Below are 23,112 nucleotides of genomic sequence, written 5' to 3' on the forward strand. Positions count from 1 at the left end.
GTAATAAACTCACCATTATACTTTTAAGAGATAAGGAGTTTAAGTTACAATATTCATCATTGTTTAAATTTCTCTTTCATCCTAAAAACAGAAACCTTGTTTTGATAAAATCAAGGACACTGAATCAATAGAAAATTAACATTTTATGCCAAAAATTGAATTTGTCCAGGATTCAGACATTGAGGGATGTATTTTCGACTCCTGCTTTCATTCAAAATGTCGTGACTGAACAGGTGCCCAGCCGCAGCAGGTCCAGGATGTGTGAATGGGGGTTCATGTCAATAAAGACCCAAGGGTGTAATGTGAAAACATTTGGCAACAAAAGTGTTGACAGAAAAGTTTGGGAGGGGGGGAGGAGGCAGCACAAACCCCCAATAGCTGCAAGGATACACAAGCATGACTGTGAAAATCCTTTTTGCACATGTAGAGATGTTAACATTAACAAACCAACTCCTCAGACACCAACACTGCTTCCAAAGTTTGAGCCACATGATAACGGCATCACACACAGCAACACAAAATAAACACATAAGGGATTAGATAATAGTCAATGACACAAGTTACTGCCCAGGAGTTTTTAAAGCACAATACTGAAGTATCTTAAGTGGGAACTGTTGAGTTTCTCTATGTTTTAAAGTCTCGACCTTACTCTATAAAGCACCTGGAGATAATGTTGGGATTTTTGGTGGTGTACAAATAAAGTGTTATGTTGACATGTCGTGATGATTGAACGAAATACAAGGAGATTATTAAAAGTAAGCTAATATAACTAATAAAAAGAGTGGTTACTATGTTGATTTGATTAATGACAGATGTTAACATGGATACTGGTTAACTAGTGATTATTGGTTAGTAACAAACATCCACAGTTTATGCTACTGGCTCTATCAGATTGTGTGTGTGTGTGTGTGTGTGTGTGTGTGTGTGTGTGTCAGAGACAGGCGGGCTTCCTTTGTGACAAACCGAGGGACTCATCTGGTGTCTCCAGGGTTGAAAAGGGGGCGAGGGAATTTGTGTGCGTGTCTGCGTGCGTGCTTATGAATAGAAAAAGCAGAATAGAAGCTCTGCATTGACAAGGGTGCTAAAAGGCTGTTTGAAGGCTGCTGGCTGGGGAGCGAGGGATGACGAGGGAGGGAGGGAGGGAGGGAGAAATGAAATGTCCATCAAATCCCAATCAAAGAATATGAGGGCGGGGGGGCAATCGCTGTTGTTCTTCTTCTTCTCTCGTACATAAATCAAAAGAACATGAAAACAGGTATAAAATGTTTCCTTCGACAAATTAACAAATATGAGGCTAAATGTAACAAAAAAAAAAAAAGTCTCTCCTTCTTGTTTGAAAGGTTAATAAATAAGCCAATGAAGCCGCACACGGTCGGCTGTGTATTGATGGAAAAGGGGGAGGAGAGAGACAGCCTGTTTAGAACCAAAAGCAAGAAACCTCAGACAGGATGGGTCATCACCAAATACCTGCAGCTAACGTCCTGGGAGCGGGCCAATGGAAAGTCTCCCGGCTCACCCACGTCATGAGCTTATGATGACAGGATAGGGTGTCCCACCATGAAAGATGCATTAGTCAAAGGAGAGAAAAACAAACACTTACTTTCCTCTCTGACGGCTCATCATGCGATTCTTTACTTAGAAGAAATGGGAGAAAAGATCCTTTGCTGATAGAGGTGAAGCACCGAGGTTGATACGCTCCGGTAGGGGCTCGCTTGGAGATTTCTTCTTGATTAATTAGAGTCCAACAAACTGACAAACGGATTATGAGTCATGGTGTAAACCAACCGGCCTCAGATCAACTCACCTTCGATACCTTACCTTCTGCTGAGGTATCGAATAACAAGCCACTTATTTGCTTGATGGAATCACAATGAACTCACATGCAAAGCACAGTGATGGGCAAGAAAATTAAATGACCAAATATTGTGACATTATTTGATATTATTTTTAACTAAACATGTTGCAAAAGGAAGCAGGATTATTTTTCCTTCACTTGGGATGCAGAGTATTTTTCAAAGATTTTTTGATTTGGCCTCAAATAATCCATAGATCTTGATGAAAGATATCAAACATGTTTCCAGGACTGTTATTTAGTGCAATGTGGTGCAGATTCAAATGAAGATCTCGTAAATATAAACGTGGCTTCACAAGGTGAGTGTTGTGTGCGTTGGTGGGGGGATTCGCTCTCTGAGTGCTCGTCTAGGATCCTGAATGATTCCATCTGCTGATACAGTAACAGTTGTTATTCAATGACGTCAGTGCTGTCTAGTCATTGTCTCGTCTCAGTCGAGAAAAAAAAAGAAGGTCGTTGTCGAACATTTCTAGTCGCTGTATTTGTTAAAAAAATTCCAAACTAGTTGAAACAGACTGCGTCAAGCTTCAGGGACAGAACCCATCAAGAGCAGGCACGCAATCAAACAGCAGCCCTTTAAAGAACGTCTAATAGGCTCAAATCCCAGTGACAATAACAACATCAATAAAAGCTATACCAGTGATTAGAGAAACCACATGCTGAAACCTGATGAGCAAACTAGAGCTACCGGTCGAATTTGTATGGTCATAAAATCACATTATTTGCTCAGTGTGTACACTTGTGTGTGATTTCCCGCATTACCTACTGAGAGAAATGAGTTGCACGGATAAAAACTGAGAGCAAATGGTCGCACTCTCTGTACAGCAGAAGAAGAGGGGGAAAGGGGAGCTGTGGCAAGGTGCATTAACATACAGATAGAATAGGTAAAGAGTTTTAATGTACTTGGGAGGCTGGGGGAATGGGGAGGAAAGAGGGAATAAGGAGGAGGAGAAGAGAGAAAGACAATCAGCAGGCTGGTGCCAATGAGGCAGGCATCCATGACCTTATATTTCAGTTCATCACTGGCAAGGGAAGAAATGAGAGTCCTACAGGAGGACAAAAATATAGGTAGAGGAGAGGGGTCAGCGAAAAAAGGGAGTCAAAAAAAGACAAGAGAGAACAGTGAGAATTTGAAAAAGAGCACAGAGATCGCAATGAAATGAATAAATTGGGGCAGAGGAGGAACGTGGACGACAGAGCAGAATATGTCACTGTGTGTTTTACGATCACCTGAAGCATTTAAAAACTAGAAAGATTGAAATACAGTGTGTATGGTTGAAAAAGACTTTGTATATAGGGATGAAAAGAGATAAGTTGTAAGAGCACTGATGATTTCCAACGAAATTGAAGAAGAAACGTCCAAAATACCCAGAGTCAATACTTTGTGAGAAGAAAAAAGTCCTTGTTCATCTAAGCAACAAATATTCTTTGCGGTGTTGTGTAGATGTTGTGTACTCGTACGTCCGTGAAGACAGAATCATTCAATTTACCAGATCTTTCAACTGGTACTGTATGTTTTGTCAAGTGGCTAGACGATGGATGTAAATCCAATAAAAAAATTGTCATGCACAGAAACCTTGCAAGCAGAGTCCTATGCATTTTATTATTCTATCTACTCCGAAGATTTGCAGTGGGAGATAAAATGGAGACATTGAGGCCGTCTCTCTTCTTGAGAAAAGAAAAAGAAACAATGACAAGATCACTTCCAAGTCTTTTTCCAGATACCGTGGTCCAGCTTGATGCACAACAAAGAGCTGTTACCCAAGACATATCAAAATTGAACCTTCCCCATTTTGGGTCTTTTATCCCACATTGATTTTAGAATTTGTGAATTCAGAAAAACTTTTCGTTCTTTTTTAATAGAATATGTATTTACAGAGTAACAATGCTGCAGTGAAGTAGAACTGGATAACTGGGTTTACAGGGTGGTCACTGATGATAAAATGTGTTCATACAACAGATGATAAATTGGCTATTCATCGGAGGAGGTCTGATATTGTCCAATAAGTATTGGTAATGGAAGTTTGACGTAACCCTTGTCCTTGCATTATTTTGGGTTTGAATTAAGAACTGCTTGTGGAACCAAGTATTGAAGAACGGAAGAAATCACAGGAACACACTGTGAAAAAGAGCTTCTAGTTCAGGCTCATCAAATATTGTTTTCTTGTTCAAGGTATGAGGATAAGAGCAGTAAAGACATAGTCTCAAACTTAATAATGCCGGCTTATTTGAATTTGATGATGTGAGTTTGAGGTCCTGCTGGAGATGACAGGGCCACATCTGAGGAGGGACAGGAACTAACCAGGAACCGGTTGATCCACAGCAGCGTCTCAGCTAAGTTTTTTTTATAGCCAAAACTACACTAGTGTACAGTGACTGGTTGATCAAAAAAAAAGCCCCAGTATGTTAAAAGAATGAGAGAGTCAAACTATCAAAATCCTCTCCACGACAATAAAGTGCCAGATTCAGTATTTATAAGTATTTAAGTAAAAAGTGTCCCAAACTAGAAAGGTACTCAGAGCATTCACCTTAGAAAACCACATTTAAATTCATTTGATCCATTTTTTATTTGGATCTGCGCCAAAATGCCTACATTTTTTAATATCAGTCCTTTAAACATGCCTCTACTTTTTCTTTTAAATCAAGATCCATGAGTTATTCTCTGAGAAATAAACAGAAATGTTGCAAATATCACAATGTTAGAGAAAGTTGGGGAAAGTTCCTGGAACTGCCCCTGATCTGGAAAAGAAGGTTCTTTCATAGCCCATACCACTTTCTTCCACCTGGTTTCGTTGAAGTCGTTATACTGATATATAACCGACAGACAAACAAACCAGTAACAATGGAAGTTGTGTCAAATAAACGTGTCCAAAATTGAGCTGCAACTTCCTCAAAAACAGTCCTGCATGGTCTCGACCTCAAGAGAACCACTTTCGTCCGAAGGAAAGAATTCCCAAAGAGTGTCTCGACAACGTTTTCCTTCACTCCTCCTTTCTGGTGTGAAACTGAGAACATACAATCTGTTAGCAGCTCTGCATTTACACCCTCCAGCCCTGAGACACAACCCTCCACCCGTCCGCTCTCTGTGGACACCGACAGTCGCTGTCCTTGGTGCTGACACAGAAAACCGAGCATGTCGCAACTCTTAAAAGGCCGGTGGTGCAAACTGCTGTGGTCGAATGTGTGTTAATGCTTCAACGGTAAAAACTGGAAGAGTCCACATTGGAAGGTTTGGCTTCTCCTGACAGGGAGAGCTGGAACTTAGAGGAGTGGTCACCTCAATCAGAGTCAGAGAACCGATGGCCTTCACATTAACGTGATCAAGTTTCCCTTTTGTTTCGTTTTGGCAATTACGCAGGACCAACACAGTTTGGTCCATGCAAGTTTAAATATTATTTCAAAGGCCTACTGTTCCAATTATTTGGAGGAAAAAAAATTAAAACTCTGAACCTTCAGACACTTTCAACCTTATCCCTGATTATATGGCCAGAACAATTATTTTTGCGCTCAGATCTGTCTCAAGGTTTCCAGCTGCCCTCCCTCTGACATCTTTCATTGGTAGCAAGAAGGTCATCTCTGTTGTTTCCACACAGAAATTACGACTTATAACAAACCAATGAGTGCGCAAAACACAACAGTATCTTCTAAAACTACAGAGATAATAAAATTATGTTGAATTGAGTTTTTATTGGGATGCAGGGATATGATCACCTTCTGTACACACTTATTCCAAACTTATGTTTTGTGGTCCTTGGAACTATTTAATGGAGGCTTGGTTTAACTTACCATGAGGTTGTTGGGGGCAGGCCTCTCTTTGGGTTGTCGCCTCATACTGAAAGAAGAGATACAAGGATTTTATATCCAGCCACCATTCAAACTGTGTAAGAGACCAAGACATGTTTTTGTTCTTTCACTTTAACAGCATGAATGTTCAAGAGGAGGAAAGAAACAAAACTATTCATTCCTCAGTAACTGAAAGCAGTTTCATAGACAAATCAGCCTAAAAACACAGTACCTTTGCTTCAGATGAAATCAATTAATTACTCAATCTAAGTTCAATTAATATTTCCTATTACTCAGAATGCAACAACTGGGGCAGTTGATTTATCATGTGATTGTTTCTGTGGGTGTCCTCCACGGTGTGTATACACAATATGTCAAAACAACCCACACTGGGGACTTGTCTGCAGTCAAGTAACTGGTTTATGTACGACAATGAATGGGCCATGACCCTGGAAGAATAGTCGGGAGAACCTGGTGCTGGTCCTGCACCAATGCAGAGCAGGTTACCTGTACCTCAGTCTGTCCTGAAAGAGACGTGGGCTGTTTAAGTAAATACAGGTGCCATGGGGGTTAAACAACAGCTGGTATAACCAGCTAGAGAGTACTGAGGGCACACACACACACACACACACAGAGACTCACACATACACACAGCTTGCAGTGTGTGTCTGCAGATGTCTGTGTAACTGTAAAGGTTACAATACAGAGGCTAATGAATCCAGTGTAAACATTGTTTTTTGTCCTGTTGCATTAGATAAATCAACCACTCCTCTTTTCATCTTTTTACTCAATATCAGCTGCACTGAATGGCCCAGCTAAAACCATTAAATCCACAATGCATCTACGCACATAAGCAAATGCACTTTAATCTCATTGTATACCCTTATACCTTTGATTCATCTACAATAATACTTTAGCTCATGTTAAATGCAGCTTGTGGTTTTTGTAATTGTTCAGTCTTTCTCTGTGGGGCTCAGATTGTGACCGTGGCAAACATATGAAGCTGGTGCAAAGTGGGATCGCAAACAAATGCACCACCCAGTCAATAATCACTGAACACAGATAAGATTACATTTAAAAGTGGAAGGCATTAATTAAAAGCATTTCCGTCTGTCTTGTTAAAATGTATTAAACAGTGACAAAGAAAGACTCACCACTGAGTGATGAAGTGAACAAACTTTTCACTGAACTGGTCAACGGGAAGAATCGGAGGATCCTGTGAAGAGGAAAAGAACAAGTTTAATTTTCAAATGGAATGATGCTCACAAGGTACAGTGCCATTTATATCATTAGTTAGAGGTTTCAGTGTTTTACAAACTTCAAATATTCTGAGCATAAACGGGAAACTGTGTTCAGTTTTGATGTTTCTGGTCTTTCTGCTCAAACAACAAGAGTGGTAATTTTTCCATGTTCACAATGGTTTCTGTTTGGTTTTGGCTGTGATAAGCTGGAAATGAAACATTGTCCTAATATGCACATATGCACAAATTTCCTTTTTGAACAGCAAAAGCATAAATATACACAGTCTGACTTAAACTCACATGATCGTATCATTTCAGGAGGAAGGTGATGCCAAAATAAACTAATTCGCTGTTTGTGTTTACGTGTGTGTTGTCATGCTTGAAACATCTCGTCAATAGAGGGTCTATGAACCGTGTCATGTAAACAGCTGTTCCAGACTGACCCTCACCTCATTAGTCCGTGCATTTCCCTCCTCTCACTCCGCTCGTTTCCCTCCTTACCTCTGCCGGTGTCGAAAGTTCTAGCTTTTTTAATTTATCCCCAGTTTATCCCTGCAGACAAAATGCTGACCAATGTGTAGTGTTGGCAACATTAAATAAAAATATGGATTCTCTCCCTTTGTTTCTATTACAATAAATAATAGCCAAAACCTGAAGTATGACATTTTTTATTAATGGTTCTATATCCCAATTATTCAGTTTCATACATTTTTTTTTTTCATTTTACATATAAATTAAATAATTGTGGTACTAAGAAAGTATTTATTTATAAAGTATTTTAGTCATCATTCTATAAGATTTTCCTGTTGTTTATATATATACATTTATATATATATATATATTCATATATGAAAATAAACTGGCTCATTCCTTACGAATGAGAAAACTAGCATTAAGCAGAATAAAACGACTCTGGATTATAAACAGATATTTCTTCCACAACTTTGCAAGGCAGCAACATTTCCTGCGAGTTATTGGCTGAACTACTGAAACACAGAGGTTCGGACCAATCATCGTCCAATGAGGGAAAAATTACCAGCAGCCATGTGGGCGTGTCTGAGGTGTGATGACTCACTGTAAAAGACATCAATGATGGCTACTAAGGAGGTTAGCACAGATGCTACCGTAGCATCAGTAGTGAATTGTATAAAAAGAAGAGTAAAGAACAGCTCTTGGTTTTTCTTGATAAATGAGAGATTTTTGCAGTTTTATCGACTGGCATTAGCAGCCATTATAGATGGTGACGGACATATGGCTCATCCAATCACCTGCCAAGTTGTTTTTGAAAGCACCTGCCTCTTTCCAAACACTCGATGAAATCTTCACAGATGGTCCAGTGTAACAAACCATCTGGCGCGTCAGGTCACATCTACCGACATAGAACACTGACTGATGAAATGTAACGTATGGCATTCCTACACACCAGCACGTGCACAACACACTGATGTTTACCTCAGATACAAAAGGTGCTACCTGACAAGATCAGAAGTGGGTAGGACGATAGAAGGTGTGAGAGCTACATGACTTAAAATCTGCACAGCAGGGACATCCAATCATATCAGACATGAACAAAAACCTTAAAGACTGGGCCCCACAACCAAGCGTTTTATTCAAATTCAGGGAATTAAACCTCTTTACACGTGAAGCCCCTGCTGTGCCATTAAAAACACCTCTGGGCAGTGTTTGCCATTCCTTAATGCTCTGATCGGCAGGTTCCCGCAAAGCATGACGCATGAACCCATTTAAATTAACAAAGGAATGGGTTCCTTCTAATCTCACTACACATCATAGTGCTGTGGCCGCTTGGATGAGCAATATATCATAGCACATGTACATATACACACACACACTCGCACAAACAAATGCCCTTGAGCTCTGCACACGCCAAGCCTGAGCATACACTTCGTTGAGAAAGGGGGTACCAAATAATTTGCAACCACTGTACTATAGTACACACACACACACACACACACACACACACACACACACACACACACACACACACACACACACACACACACACACACACACACACACACACACACACACACACACACACACACACACACACACACACACACACACACACACACACACACACACACACACACACACACACACACACACACACACACACACACACACACAGTTTGTGCAGAATGTTGACTACACAACCAATTTACGTGTTGTGTCGGCGAAATCTGATACAAAATCTCTCTGTGCACTTTTCACACATATTTGCATGCACATGCACCTTTTTGCAGACACAAACACAAACACACATTTTATGCATGTATTCCTGTTTCCAGCTGAGAGTAACACCGCTGCAGCTTTGATGTGGCAGCAGGCAACATCACAAAAGACTAGCAGGCTGATGAAAGTGGCTGGTCTGTGTGAATTATTCCTCTGGTTGTCAATATGCTCCACTATGAGACGTAGCGCACACTACAAGGGTACAAGGGTACGGGTAAATATACATGTCATTGCCATGAAGCAATTATTAGGCAAAATTAGATCAGTAATTACAGGCTTGAAAATAAAGTGGGAGTTCTTTTATAGTGCAGCCACTTGCTATTCAACAAATAAGAGGAGAGAGACATTAATGAGAGTGGACAGCAGAGAGATGGGAGGAACAACTGAGGGGAACTTCTCTTTCAAGACCTGAGCTGAACAAGTATGTTTCTCTGTCTTAGTCGAATTCCAGCTTCTATTAAAATTATGCACTGGATCATTTGCATTTTAGTTAAGCTACATAAGATTAAATGAATTGTTTTGTGAAGACCTTGTCACATATTATTATCTGGTATTACATATGGATATTTAGCCAAATAAAGAAAAACTTACAAAAGTGATTCTCGTCATTCGAGATATTATATCCTTTTGTTCAATCAACAATATAAATTTGTATGACTTCATCCCAGTATTAACTCAAACCAAAGCCCACCAAGGACAATTGCTGAGTTTGTTCTGTGGATTGATGAAAAAACCAGGACACCAATTCTAGAGTTAGATCTTCCTTTGGAATTAAAAAAAAAAAAAAATGTATAACGTGGGTGAAGACGTGACTCTTATTGTCTTATATATATATAATATTGTCTTTATTAGCTCTTTTGCAAAATGTTATCTTGCTATCGATGCCATGATTTCAAGGCCACTCACATTCAAGTCTTTGTCAGGCTACTGTTCCTTTATGTCTTCACATCATGTCTAAGATTCATTCAGGTTTAATCTGTTGACCTTTTAATTTTTCAACTTGATGTTCATAGAGTCTCACTAGCCTCAAACACTTATTCAAGTCTTTCTCAGCCACGTTTATGTGGAACAGAAACCACACGTATACCTCAAGCTCCAGTAATATTAATGATCCATTCACAGGAGCCTATTACTCATTCAGCCATTACAGCAACTTCCAAATCCCCAGTGGACAAGTCACATGTACACACATCACGATCATAGAAAACATTTTTATCAGATCTGCAACGAGCAATGCTCACTTCAGTAAGTGAGACAGTTCTGATGAAAAATACAGAAGAATTTAATTTTTCACTAAATAAGATCATTGTTCAGCTCAATAATTCAGTTTTTTTAATGCTCATTCACTTTTAATGGGGCGACGTAATACGTTGCTGAACTGCATTGTGGTTGGGTGGCATCGCTCATGCTCAGTATGGCAGGAGTGGTAGAGGCTCCAGCCAAATTCAAGGAGACATTTCTGAAAAGCTTTAACTGTCATATCTGGCATCAAAAATCCTGCCACAAAGTCACGAGACCACATATTTGTCCCTGTTCTGATATTTGATCTGAACATTAACTGCAGATCCTGACTTGAACCTCCATAACTGTATGCCTTGCACCCCTGTCACAAGAACACAGAGGTGTACACGTGTTCCTAATAAAGTGCCTGATGAGTGTCTATCCTTGCTCCGGTGCAGTCCTCAACCTTTACAATCTCTGAGTGACTCCATCTTTCAGAGCAGTGCTCATCCTCCTGTCTCTTCCTCCAAATCGCAGCATTAGCTGGGACGGTGAACTGGTGCTGGCTTGCAAGGGACAAAAGAGTGTTCTCTCGCCTCGAGGGGAGACGGCAAAGGGCAGAGGAAAAATAGTTTTGAGTGATGCCTCTGTCTCGCTGACTAATGAACAGTTCAGCCCAGGTCAATCCATTATAACCAAAAGCATTTAATTATTAATTAGGGCCGATCCATAGGCAGTTAAGGACAAGTGACATTATATGTTAAATGTGTGATATGGCTGGTGAAAGGGTTTATCAGAGGAGCCAGTTTACACTGGAGAGGAGGAGTTGTAGCATTTTTGCAAAGAGATTACAAAGAGATTAGGTAGAAAATAAAGACGAGGTTGTGCATCCATATTTAAAGAAACAGAAAACTGTTAAGGTTAGCCCCGGGTTGTGTATCACACATTAGCCCGTGGCAAGTGGGAGAAGCAAGTGAGACTGCATGTGTGTCGGGAAAACAAGAGCATTTAAAAACCAGACGTTACCTTTTTAAAATCAATATTTGGGGTGATAAAAACCACAGAATCTGAAAAGTCAAATAAGACAGTAACGTGCCACTGCTCCCTGTATGAGACATGTACACCTGGTGCAGTCATGAGAATAGTCCGGGATTTGGTCGTCTCTTTGAAATATACATACTTCTGAGCTTTGTTTGTGTGCATGTGTGTGTTTCATTCATGACAGGTCCAGCCTCTGCAGTAATGTGTGTGTGCATATGTGTGTTGCCTGAGGCAGTTGCATAGGGTGAAGGGTTGAGTGAATGGGGAGCAAAGCCGCCTGACTGGTTTGCTTCATTAGGAAACAAAATATAAGCTTTCCGGGCCATTAGGACTGACTTTAGATGCAAAAGCACATAAGACGACGACTCACCTCATCAACGATGCATTGCAGTAACTGGAGAGGCTGGAAGAGGAGAGACACAGGGAGATTAAAAACAACAAGCGAGCGAGCCAACATGAAATTTCTTTGCGATAGGGAAAATTGAGTGGGATAAAAAAGTATCTACTTAGATTAATGGAATGCAGTGAGCTCAGGCAAAGCCATCCCTCACCTCCTGAATGTTTTTATTATTCCATAATGGCACCTAATGTAATACCAGCAGTTTAAGCAGGAGCTAATATTTCATTGCAGAAATGCAATTTCAGTATTTATTTTTTTTTCAAATGAAGGAGCCAACCAAGAGTAACTGACGATACAGTGTGGGAGACCTGTTTCCTTTCACTCGGTTTTAATGCAGTAAAACTTACCATTAAAGATCCTTGGTTTTTCTGAATCTGTAGGGCAACAAAGAGAAGAGGAGAAGAGCCTACGTGTAATTAGTGCGTCATAATCAAGATGATACACTTGGACACATTATGATCACTCGGAGAAAATTATTGTTTTTCTGTTGGCAATTTGTGAGTGTGCATTAAGATCATTTACATAATGAAAATACACACATTTTAATGGCCCTGCTCTCATTTGTGGAGAATGGGCTAAAAGATCCACTAATGCTAATTTTCTGAGTGGTACTTTCCTGCCCTCCAGGTTATCAAGATGCACAGGGTAACTGGTACAGAACAATGTGAGCAAGGTTCACAAAGAGAATGTTTACTGTGTCTATTTCACAGGTAAAACACTCTCACTCAACACTGTAGGACAAGGTACCTACACACATGTAGTGTATATTCTAGGAATCCTTTTCTATCTATCTATGTGTACATCTTAAGAAACGAGTTGTAATTTGGACACACAATTTAGTCAATAACAATGAGAACAGAAAAACAGACAGGTTTAAAACTAGCTCTGTGCTGGTGATGAAGGATGTGAAACGGGAAAGTGGTTTAAGAGAAGATGTTCATAGAAAAAAAACAAATCAACTCATATCTTGAGTTGGAAATCAGGGGAAACAAAGAAGAACATTCAATTAAAAAGTCCCGGTATTTTCTACAGTCACAACTAAAACATGGAAAGACTGAGGAACACACATTAGATGAGGAAGGCCTACTTAAGACACTGCCTCAGAGATAATATCTTCAGACGGCGCCACAGGGAAACTACAGAAAACATTTAGCTTTGTTTTTTAAAACCTCCAGGTCGGAATCCACCAGGACAAAACAAATTTAATTTTAGACCCAAATGTAAAACTTCATCATGCGGACTAAATGAAATAAGGCCCTGAAAAACTAGGCTCAGCTAAATGACAAAAATAATGTGTGGTAGATGAATAGCTCATTTCTCCGGGTGTTCTGACAGTGCATTAGAGCACTTATTGATTCACTCAATTAAATACAGGTTTTCACTCTCTGTAAATACCAAGAGACTCCTAAACTGCCTCTATATCCAGTTTTGCCTGATTCAGACACATTAAAAGCAACTATGGAAAACTAATTTGTTCAGAAATAATTACTAGGACAAAATTGCGTGCTGCTCCAGGGGTTGAAATTGGATAGTGGGAGACTAACTTATTCAAGCATAATTGAGCACTTCTTCTTCTTATCCTCTGCATCTTTTAACAGAGTCTCTCATCACTGTGGGCTGATTATCCAGTAGACATCTCATTATCGGTTAGTCCAGAGGGTAAACATTGTTTAATACAACATTTAGACTTAAACAAGAATTTCTAATAAGGCGTTTCTTTTCAAATGTTCTTCTGATTTAAGAGGAACAAACACATTGATTCACTGTTATAGGGTTTGTTTGTATCTTTACAGGACGGTGTATGAGTGTTTGTACATCACCAAATTACCTTAGTTGTGTGTAAGATCAACTTCTTCTTCCTCTTAACCTGTTAACAGCCACTCCAGCGGCTTTGTGTCAATGAGAAACATTAATCTTTTTTTGGCTATATGAAAATATCACAGCGAGCTCAGCATGAAAATAAGAGCAACAAAATTAGTTTTTAGGTGTCAAATGAATTATTTCCCTTTCTGGAGAAACTCAATAAACACTTTTAAAAGATGCTCAAGGATTAAAAAGACTTCAAGGGTGATAAATGTGAAAACTCTTTCCTTTTCCATATCAAATCCATCAGTTTCAAAAAGCACGTTTTGGTTATCAACAGTGAGAACTCCATGAAGACGGAAAGTGCTGAGGTTCTTTTCCCTGTTATTTTATTCATTATGAGCTCAACAACAACTACTGCATCACTCTGTTAACCTGAGATTTACTGCTCTGGAATCACAGGCCTTTAAAAATCATCCGATGACGGAAGCTCTTTTCTGATCTCCTCCAAACTGAAAACCTTTCATCCTTGATCCAAGCTTCAACAACACTCAGAATTCACCAAGTGGAACATTTAGACCGACATCACCTGCTCTATCAAGTGTTCATTAAAATATATTTAATCCTTAAACTCACAGGTTGCAGTAGAGGAAAGCTGATGCAAGGTGTGCGTGGGGTAGAATATCATTTGATGACAACAAAGCTGCTTTCAGACAAGCACTGAACTCGTAAGTGTTTGGAGAATATCTGAATGAGCCCACGAGAGAATACAGCAGTAAAAAGTCAGAAGAATTGACCGCTTGAGTGGGACAGATGCAAAACTGAGAGAAAAAATAATACAAATATCTCAGGATGAACGGGAAGAAGCCATTCAAGTAGAAGACACAGGTGAAGATGTCAACTTGGAAAGACAAAGATTTGAGCGCTTGTAGATGTGGTTAAAACAAAACAATCGGCCTCCTGCTCTACCCGGATCAAAACAATCTGTCTCCTGCTCTACCCGGATGCAACCCCTCACCAGATATGTTCCTGTTGTAGTGAACACATCTGACCTGGACAATCCTCTTCTGTGTGTTCACAACACATATACAACACATACTATGGTTCAAGTTCCCTTACATTTCATTTGAGAGGAACAAATCAAAAATTTCTGCAGCCACCACACATCACTGTGTATAACACTGTGTAATGGAAGCTCCTCAAACGTGCCAAAAAAAAACCTGACTTGGTATTTCATCACGGAATTCATTCAAATTTGAGGAAAATGTGACAAAACGGAGAGAAAGAAAAACAACCATAGAGCAAACAAAAGGACAAAAAATCAATCAGGAGCAATAGCGCTGGAGGCTGTATACACATCACATCAGGTCTGGTGTCTTCAAAGACTTTCAGAGCGAGCCGTGAAAAAACTCCATTAACTCCTGACAAAGAATACAAATGAATCCCGACATGTGGTGAAGTGGAATTAAAGAGACCATCTCTAATCATGACAAACATGAGGTGATGACTCCACTGTGTACACACACACACATCCGGAAGAATGAATGAGAGATGATGCATCAACAAATTAAAGCCATTGGCAAGCATTCACACTTCCCCAGAATTTAAAGGGTCTAGTCTACATTGGAGATGCCACTGATTCTGTGCCACACTCTCCCTTTCAACAACTTCTCCCTCAGTCCGTACGGAAATGTTCTCTGTGAAGTGTAGCAGGGGGTTTTGCACAGACAGCTGTGCCAGCGTCTGCAAAAATGACAGCTAAGGCCCGAGGACTTTGGCTGGCTGCGCCCGACGAGCTGGATCCGAGCACTGTCGGCACACCGCTCTGCCACAGCCTGCAGGTGAACTGTCTTCAGTACCATATGGAGTAAGGGGAAAATTAACACTGAGATGAGTAAAATTTGTATGAGACAGTGGAGAGCCGAAACTAAAAGTGTTTCTAATATTTCGGCCACCCCCAATTTAAGTCAATGAGGGGTAGATCGCCATACAAAAGAAATTAAAATAAATGGGTGAACGAAGGCCCCGGGCTGCAAGCTCACCTTTGCTCCCTCGCACAAATGTTTGCTTTTCATCGCGGTTTAAGAATTACTAATCAATTAATCAACACAGAAACTAAGTGAGGAGCTCGATCACGACTGTACTCAGCCTCACAGATGGTTGTTCACCAAGGAAGTACGTAGACTGGGATTCTCTCAGCAACTGATAGACTAACAGATAACATGAAACTGAAATAAACATAAAAACTCCTATGACCTCAAAGAAAAAAAAAACACTGTTGGGATATTAAAAGCTTCACATGCCATCAAACTCCAACATTGAGTAGATTGGTTTCCTCTTTACCAGGAGGAATAATTGGCTCACTGAAAATAAGCAGCCCACTGAGGCAATCCCTGAGCAAAGAGTACAGTGGTTACATCAGACTCTTCTTCTGTAATCAACCGCAATCATCTTTTATTTGACAGACAGCGTAGTTCAAGTGTTGCACTCATTAAGCCTGTAGTAAAATGATGTTACGTGTCAACACACAAAACATCAGGAACTAAACAATTTTGTTGCTAATCAAACAAAGAAAGGTCAGAAATTGCAGCTTGTAGGGATGTCACAATAATCTATAAAAGTACCATTATATCAGTATATAATAAAAATCCCAAACTTTGTGTAACATAATTAATGTTTTCAAAGATTTTAACACAATCAGGACGTAGGTTTGAGAAAAGACTCTTTATGAGATCAAATCTTCCTCTTAAAGTTTCGTGACCAGGAGGTAACCTGAGGTAACCAGATTCAGAGAGCTCAGCTAGGGATTGGAGAGATAAACCCATCTTAAAGGCCTAATTAAGAGTTGATGGGATTGGGAAGTCACTTCTGTGGTCGGCAATTACATTTGAGCAGGATTTTAACTTTGTGTAATGGTTAAAATCAGTTATTTACTGACTGAATTCATGTGTTAGGTCAACACATTTTAGTAACACTGACGGCCGTGAATTAGTAGCTCATGTAATGGGGAGAGCAAATATTTTTGACAACATCCAAACTTTGGAATCATCAGAAAACTTCATGACAGAACTAATTTACTCAGGAAATTGTTTTTTGATTAAATCTTATTTTCCCTATTAATAATACCACATTCAAAAATAAAATAATCACAAATACTGTAGATAAATCACTGAGGACATTTTTACTAAAACTTAAAAGTAATTTTCTGCAGGAGGAATCAACACAGGCTCCTTTTTGAGTCAGGATATTTAGGAAGAGATATATAAATGGAAATAACTCACCTGTGGATAGGGGAACATGCCTAGTGCCAACTGTGAGAAAGGAAAGAGCAAGTGTTACAAAATAAAATACTATAAAACAATTTTTTTAAACATGAAGTACTATTAACCCCTGATAATATAATGCACCACATGATAACCAGATAAAAACAATGGCCTCAGAGTTGAGAGGAATTCATGTGTGACTATGGAGTTGACTCCATTTGACTACACAGGATCTCCTGATACAGAAACCAACCCATGTACACAATATAAGTACACATGCATTACTGTAGACGTGTCTTCCATCGCTGGTGTCTCACTGTAGATGAAGCACGAAAATGCTGCTAAAGCCACTGATGCGTGCAGAATTTGAGACTTTCAGTCTTTGAGGTGAGCTTAGTGCCCACCTGCTGATAACACTACCTCATCAAACAACATCAGCTATTAGTTAATAACCCCCCCACGATCACCACCTGCAGGGAACAAAATAAAGGGATGAAGAGAAGGAGGGCAGGATTGTAGAATAGTTGTATGTAATGAGTGTGTCTGCTACTCTTGCTGAGGGGGGCTGGGCGACAAGCTCTCCCTGACATTTGGTAATTCACTTGGGGTGGACATTTTTCATCTTGGTCAAGGGCAGCTTATTGGCAACATTAAGTTATTAAAATGTCAAAACGCTCACCGTCCTTCCTCGAACATAAATAGATCAACTGGTCGGCTAAAGATCAATCCACATTGAGTGGGACTTCCAAGACATTTCATTTAGCTTAATGCACACATTCACAGCTAGAACTAAAGAGAAGGGGGCAAGGGGGTCCACTCCTATAAAACTCTTTATCTTTATCACGCAGAGATTGTGTCAATAATTTTGACGTGGCTCCTTTTGTGTGAACTCATCCATTATTGTTATAATTGTAATGATATAACATTATTGACAAACAAAGGCGAGGCAGAAGCCCACATCATCGGTTATACTGTGGAGGGCGAGCTGTGGACAGGGACAGATGGAGAATCAATAGTGTCAGTGGGAGGACAAGAGACCAGGGAGGTGTTACACTGAAATTAAAATGTGATTCGAAAAACGCAGGGTGTCAGTCAAGCATTCGGTCAACACTATGGGGAGAGATGAACAGTCACCAGACATACAATGTGATCTACTGGATGTATTTTAAGTGCCTGAGACCAAACTGTGCAAAATATCAAATTAAATAAACTAGAACTAGAATTTATTCTCCTCTCCAAAAATCTTACTTCCATGAACGAGATCCCCAAACTCCACACATCTGCGTGAATACCATACTGTTCTCCTGATATCCTCTCCGGCTGTGGAGCAAAAGGAAAAAGAAACATCAGATCAGGACAGTCAGAGACTCAGACTCCTTTAATAACTTATTTCCTCTCTGGTACAACTTTATAACGGTTTAGTATAAGACTGAGATTAAGGGGTAACTCACTGCCATGTATGCGTTAGTTCCCACATACGTCTTGGCGATAGAATTCACCAACTGCAAGTGGAATTGAAAAACAGTGAATAATTAGGCTGCATATTAATAGACATTCAGAAATATTCAGGCAACCTTAAGCAAACACAACCCTGATAAATAACGTTTAAGACTCATTATGTCACTGCTCTGTGTTTGGGAATACAACAAAAAGGTAGGGGGCTAAACCTAACTTACATTACCTAAATTTATTGACATGTCAGGTTGATATTTTGGGCTGCGACCCCCGCACAAGGGAATAGGAGTAAGACAAGGAGACATTAGTGTGTGTGTGTGAGTGTGTGTGTGAGTGTGTGTGTGTGTGTGTGTGTGTGTGTGTGTACACAATGGCACATGCCATCAATGACAGGACTGTGATAATGAGAGTCTGTTCCCTTATGGCTGTTTTTAAATGCCCTACAAAGTGTGGGAGAGGGAGGGAGAGTGTTTAGGTCCAAAATAAACAATACTGAGATAAAATAGCACGTACGCACATGCACACACACACACACAGAGGGTGTAAAATTCACCTTGAAGCTTCCATGCAAGTGAAGGTAAAAAATGAATAACAATTTGCGTGAGGGGGGATGGTGGGTGGGTGGTGTGTGTGTGTGTATTTTGAAAAGGAAGAGTGTCCTCAGGGTTGATGTTTTGGGGTACGCTGAAGGTCTGTCCCTGATGATTACATTACAAACACACATTGCCCCCCCGACACGCACGCTCAAACACACACACACACACATACACAATGACTAAGCTATTGTCTGCCACCAACGCGGTCCCCACATCTACTGAATACATATCAATGAGGCTTTGCCGTTGTGTGTGCGGGTCATAATTATAACAAGGTTTTTTTTGGGAGGCTGCAGAACAATGGATGTAGGTGGGGAGTTAATGTGATAGGAAGACCCCTGGGATAGTGCTCATGCTTAGAGTTGAAAATGAAAGGGGTGATTGACAGATTGACCATATGCACACAGAGCGCCACAAGCACCGCACACGTCTGTGGAGAAGCCTCTACTGACAATGGTTTTTCCTCTCTCTTTCATACTCCATCCTTTCTCGTCTTTCTCTCAACCAAAGTCACACAAACAAATCAGTTTACCTGTGTGCTGACACCAAAGTCACAGAGCTTGACTTGTCCTCGGGTGTTCACCAGCATATTGGACGGCTTGACATCTGCAGAGACAAACTGCTTGATAGAACTGCGACCTCAGCACTCTGCAGCCTGTCTTCATCAACTGTGCTCTTTCTTTCTTTTTTGTAAATAACAAGCAGACGTGCAACACCTTACTCACCCCTGTGAAGTATCTTCAGGCTCCACAGATACGTCAGGCCTTTGACTACCTAGAGACACAGGTGACAAAACAATATATTACAGTAATTTCAATAACATTCAACCAGCACACTAGGATGAATAATTTACAAACGTGGTTAATGTGGCTGATTATCTCCAGTCCACATGTTTCTACTTTATAAGACAGCTCAATTTTACTTGGGAACATAAATGGCCTTGACCTTTATCTAGAATAAACATAAATCAGATTTTAGTCTACTGTCATTTGCACTGTTTACCTGTGTGTTAAATGTTGTATTGTTTCCCTAAGATTAGCAGTCAGGACTAATGCTAACCTTTTCATACACGAGAGCCACTGCGTGATTCCAAACGGATTTGTCTTCCTAGGAAATTCTGTAAACTTGAATGGAAATGTTCATCAGGTTTGAAACTTCACATTTAGAAGGAAATGGGGTTGATTTATTTTTTTTAATAGACTTGCAGAGAGTTGAGGTATTGTGGCTGCTCAAATATGCAAATGTACCAGCAGCACTCCTTTGTCTCATGTTCACTTATAATCTGTGCGAGCAACGGGAGGAAGAAAACATTTGTTTCCTGTGCAAATCGCAGCTCGTCTTCGCGTTGGAGTTCAGCGTTGGTGAACTTGACCCTCAATCACGTGTTTGTGACCGATGGCTTTCATCAGCAGAGGAACCGACTTATGTTTCTGCTCATTGTTTCATGGCCGGGATATCAGGGGGAAGTCAAGGTCTATAGAGAGTGGCTGTTCTGGTGAACAGAGGTTTACATCTCTGCTATTCAAGCAGATGTTTGTGTCCTAAGACTGAGACCATGGAGTCAACAGAGTTGACAAGGAGAACCTGACCCAAGTAATGGAAATAAGCCATCTACTGTATTTAGTAATGTTGTAGCCATTTAAGAAAGCTAACAAAGGATCGTAAACTGCACTACAAATGGAATTGTGGTGGGAAGGAATCAAAATATACTAAGACTACACAAAATGTTGTATAGTTTTGTCCTTCTACAGGATCAAACAGCAACTAAGAGTTTGGATCTTGGTATTGAGAGATTCTCCTTTGCATTGAAATTATTTCTACCAGTGAAGAAGTCTTCTTGGCCTGGAAAAGTAAAGTGTGCAATTAACAGGGGGGGGGGGGACACCAGGTGGATTTTTTTATTTTGGGTCGGAGAGGAAGGAGACTTTTATCTTTGTGCAGCCCTTACAAGTGTCCGACTGCCGGCTCCACTCATATGACTCCACCCGCCTGGATAAATCATTGTATCTTTCTTGAACATTAGTCATTTCTAAATATTTTGATGCTGCTTTGTGTTGGTAATGTTTTTTCCAAGGGATTTGAAAGCTGATTCTAGCCTCTCGTCTCCTGTCATCCATCCCTGCTGCAAAACAACCTCTGAGATAAAATTAAGAAAACACAAAAGCTCTGTGAAGTCTTGCTGCCTCAAAAGGTGCGAGTGCAACAACTGATGTGTGCAGCTTCACTCACTCACCCTCTTGGGTGCCTATCCTTCTGTGATAATTAACAACTGTGATAGTGGAAAGGAGGGAAAGCTGTGAATTAAAAATAACACTGACTAAATAGCTGTCATTGCTTGATTACGGACAAAGTTAAAGGGGGGAGAATGAGAGGAGGAGATGAAGACAGGAGAAGGGTAATGAGTGTGGAAAGGAGACGTGCATTTATCAACTTCAAGGCTGTTCAAATCAAAATGCTAGTTTCATCTGAGTAGAAAAGGAGGGAGAGAGGAAGAGTGGGGAGGATGAGGGGAACACATTGACTTAGTCCATTATTTCATCCAGTAGAGGCTAATTGAAAATGTCACACTTCTCTCTTCTTTTATGTCATTAATAAAATGTGTATTTTTCTCCTTCAGAATAGTTTTGCATCCGACATGTGAACAGGTCATAGTGAAAACTGGACCATCAAACTAGGAACATTTAAATAATGAATAATGTTTTTTCATAAATATCAGAAGACAACTCTTTATTAAAAACCTTTTAACTTAGTCGTCAAACCACTAATCTAGAGTACTAGTATTTATTGAGAACTTACTGCCACTGCGATCCTCCCCAGCACGTGCTCTGGAATTCTTTTGAACACATCCAGAGAACCACCTGTGACAGACACACTACTCATTAAAACGCATACATGACACAAAGCTGAATATATGTTAGCCATGCAGGTTGTAAGACTACACACACACAAAACTGGATCCAGCTGTATAGTAAGTCAACAGAAATGTCCTACAACTGTATAGGCACTTGGGAATTTACACAACATTCATTTTTAAATATATCTCATTGCTAGAGGTTAAGACAACCACCCATTGGGGGAGAAAGAACTTATTCAATTTTGCGGCAGATCAGGACCAAGAGGCTTTATAATTTTTTTATTTTGTGTTTTTTTTTGACATTTTCACATCACCCAGTGAATAATTCATGGATCTTGATGAAAAAAGGGCAAAAAGTGTGTAAAATTTGGTGCTGATCCAAACTAATTTCTGGATCGAGTGATGTTGTTCATGAAGTGATTTTTGGGCCTTGTGTCCTCTTCTAAGTGCTCTTCGAGTTATAATTATATTTGCTGACAATTTCCTTGCATTTGTTTGTCATGTCAGTAAAAGAAGAAATAATAGATATACATGTATTTATTGATGTCTCTTTTTGCTGTTTGATTGTAATTTCTCATTTGTAATGACCAACATCAACTGAAAAAGTTCCATAAAGTCCGAGTCTGCTCAGAGGTTAGACAGACTTTGCTGACAAGCTGGTGCAAATGTGTGAAACAAGGGACTCGCTCCATTAACACACACTCGGACAAACACACACACCTAAAAACACGAACAGTCCCCCATCTCTCACCAGTCTGTGCACACACATACAAACGCACCTACCAATGCACTCAAGTCCAGATTTATCACGCCCTTGTAGCTTTTAGCACACAGCCATGCTAAGCAGCCTAGAGAGATAAGATGTTCTCCTGATCTGCAGAAGTGTAAATGGATACGCAGCAGAGAGACAGAGGGCTGTCCCCAAAAGTCTCTTCTGCACAGCTGTGGTTAGCAAAGAGAAAAAAGAGCATATATGATGAACTGGAATAAGCTGCAGAGAAACTTACCGTCCATAAACTCGGTGCATATGGATATCCTGTTCTCAACAAAAAAGGCACCGAAGAAGGTGATGATGTAAGGTGAATCACACTGCGGTCAAGAGAAGAGACAATGAGATATTTAAAGCCTATTCAGAAAATACAAATCCATGACACAAAATAACTGGTTCATAAATGATCCTCTTTGTGAATTTGCAACAGAAGCAATGCATTGTACAAATTTTTGTTTTAATTTTCATTTTAAGTGTCTCACAATTTAAGTACTCTACATTAATTTATATGTTGAACTTAAATAACTGCCGGATGCTGTCGCCAAGATGGCCACCAAGCAGTTTAAGTGAGTCTCTGTACT

The 23,112-nt window shown here is 40.0% G+C and overlaps 1 protein-coding gene across 2 annotated transcripts in view; it reads right to left on the reverse strand.

The window, feature by feature from the left end:
• The window catches only part of map2k5 (mitogen-activated protein kinase kinase 5), a 48,641-nt gene that overhangs the window by 7,498 nt on the left and 18,031 nt on the right, over positions 1-23,112 (reverse strand). For both annotated transcript variants that reach the window (XR_009924106.1, XM_062404398.1), the window contains exons 11-21: positions 22,770-22,851; positions 21,705-21,766; positions 19,634-19,682; positions 19,441-19,514; positions 18,309-18,359; positions 18,106-18,177; positions 16,876-16,905; positions 12,139-12,165; positions 11,762-11,794; positions 6,790-6,851; positions 5,639-5,684 (exon numbers count right to left, since the gene is read on the reverse strand). Coding sequence is in view for 1 of the 2 variants with exons in the window: in XM_062404398.1 (XP_062260382.1) it covers positions 5,639-5,684; positions 6,790-6,851; positions 11,762-11,794; positions 12,139-12,165; positions 16,876-16,905; positions 18,106-18,177; positions 18,309-18,359; positions 19,441-19,514; positions 19,634-19,682; positions 21,705-21,766; positions 22,770-22,851 (588 nt within the window). In the remaining variant the exon portion in view is untranslated. The remainder of the gene's footprint in view (positions 1-5,638; positions 5,685-6,789; positions 6,852-11,761; positions 11,795-12,138; positions 12,166-16,875; positions 16,906-18,105; positions 18,178-18,308; positions 18,360-19,440; positions 19,515-19,633; positions 19,683-21,704; positions 21,767-22,769; positions 22,852-23,112) is intronic.

Source organism: Platichthys flesus, chromosome 1, assembly GCF_949316205.1.
Source record: "Platichthys flesus chromosome 1, fPlaFle2.1, whole genome shotgun sequence".
Taxonomy (NCBI): Eukaryota; Metazoa; Chordata; class Actinopteri; order Pleuronectiformes; family Pleuronectidae; genus Platichthys; species Platichthys flesus.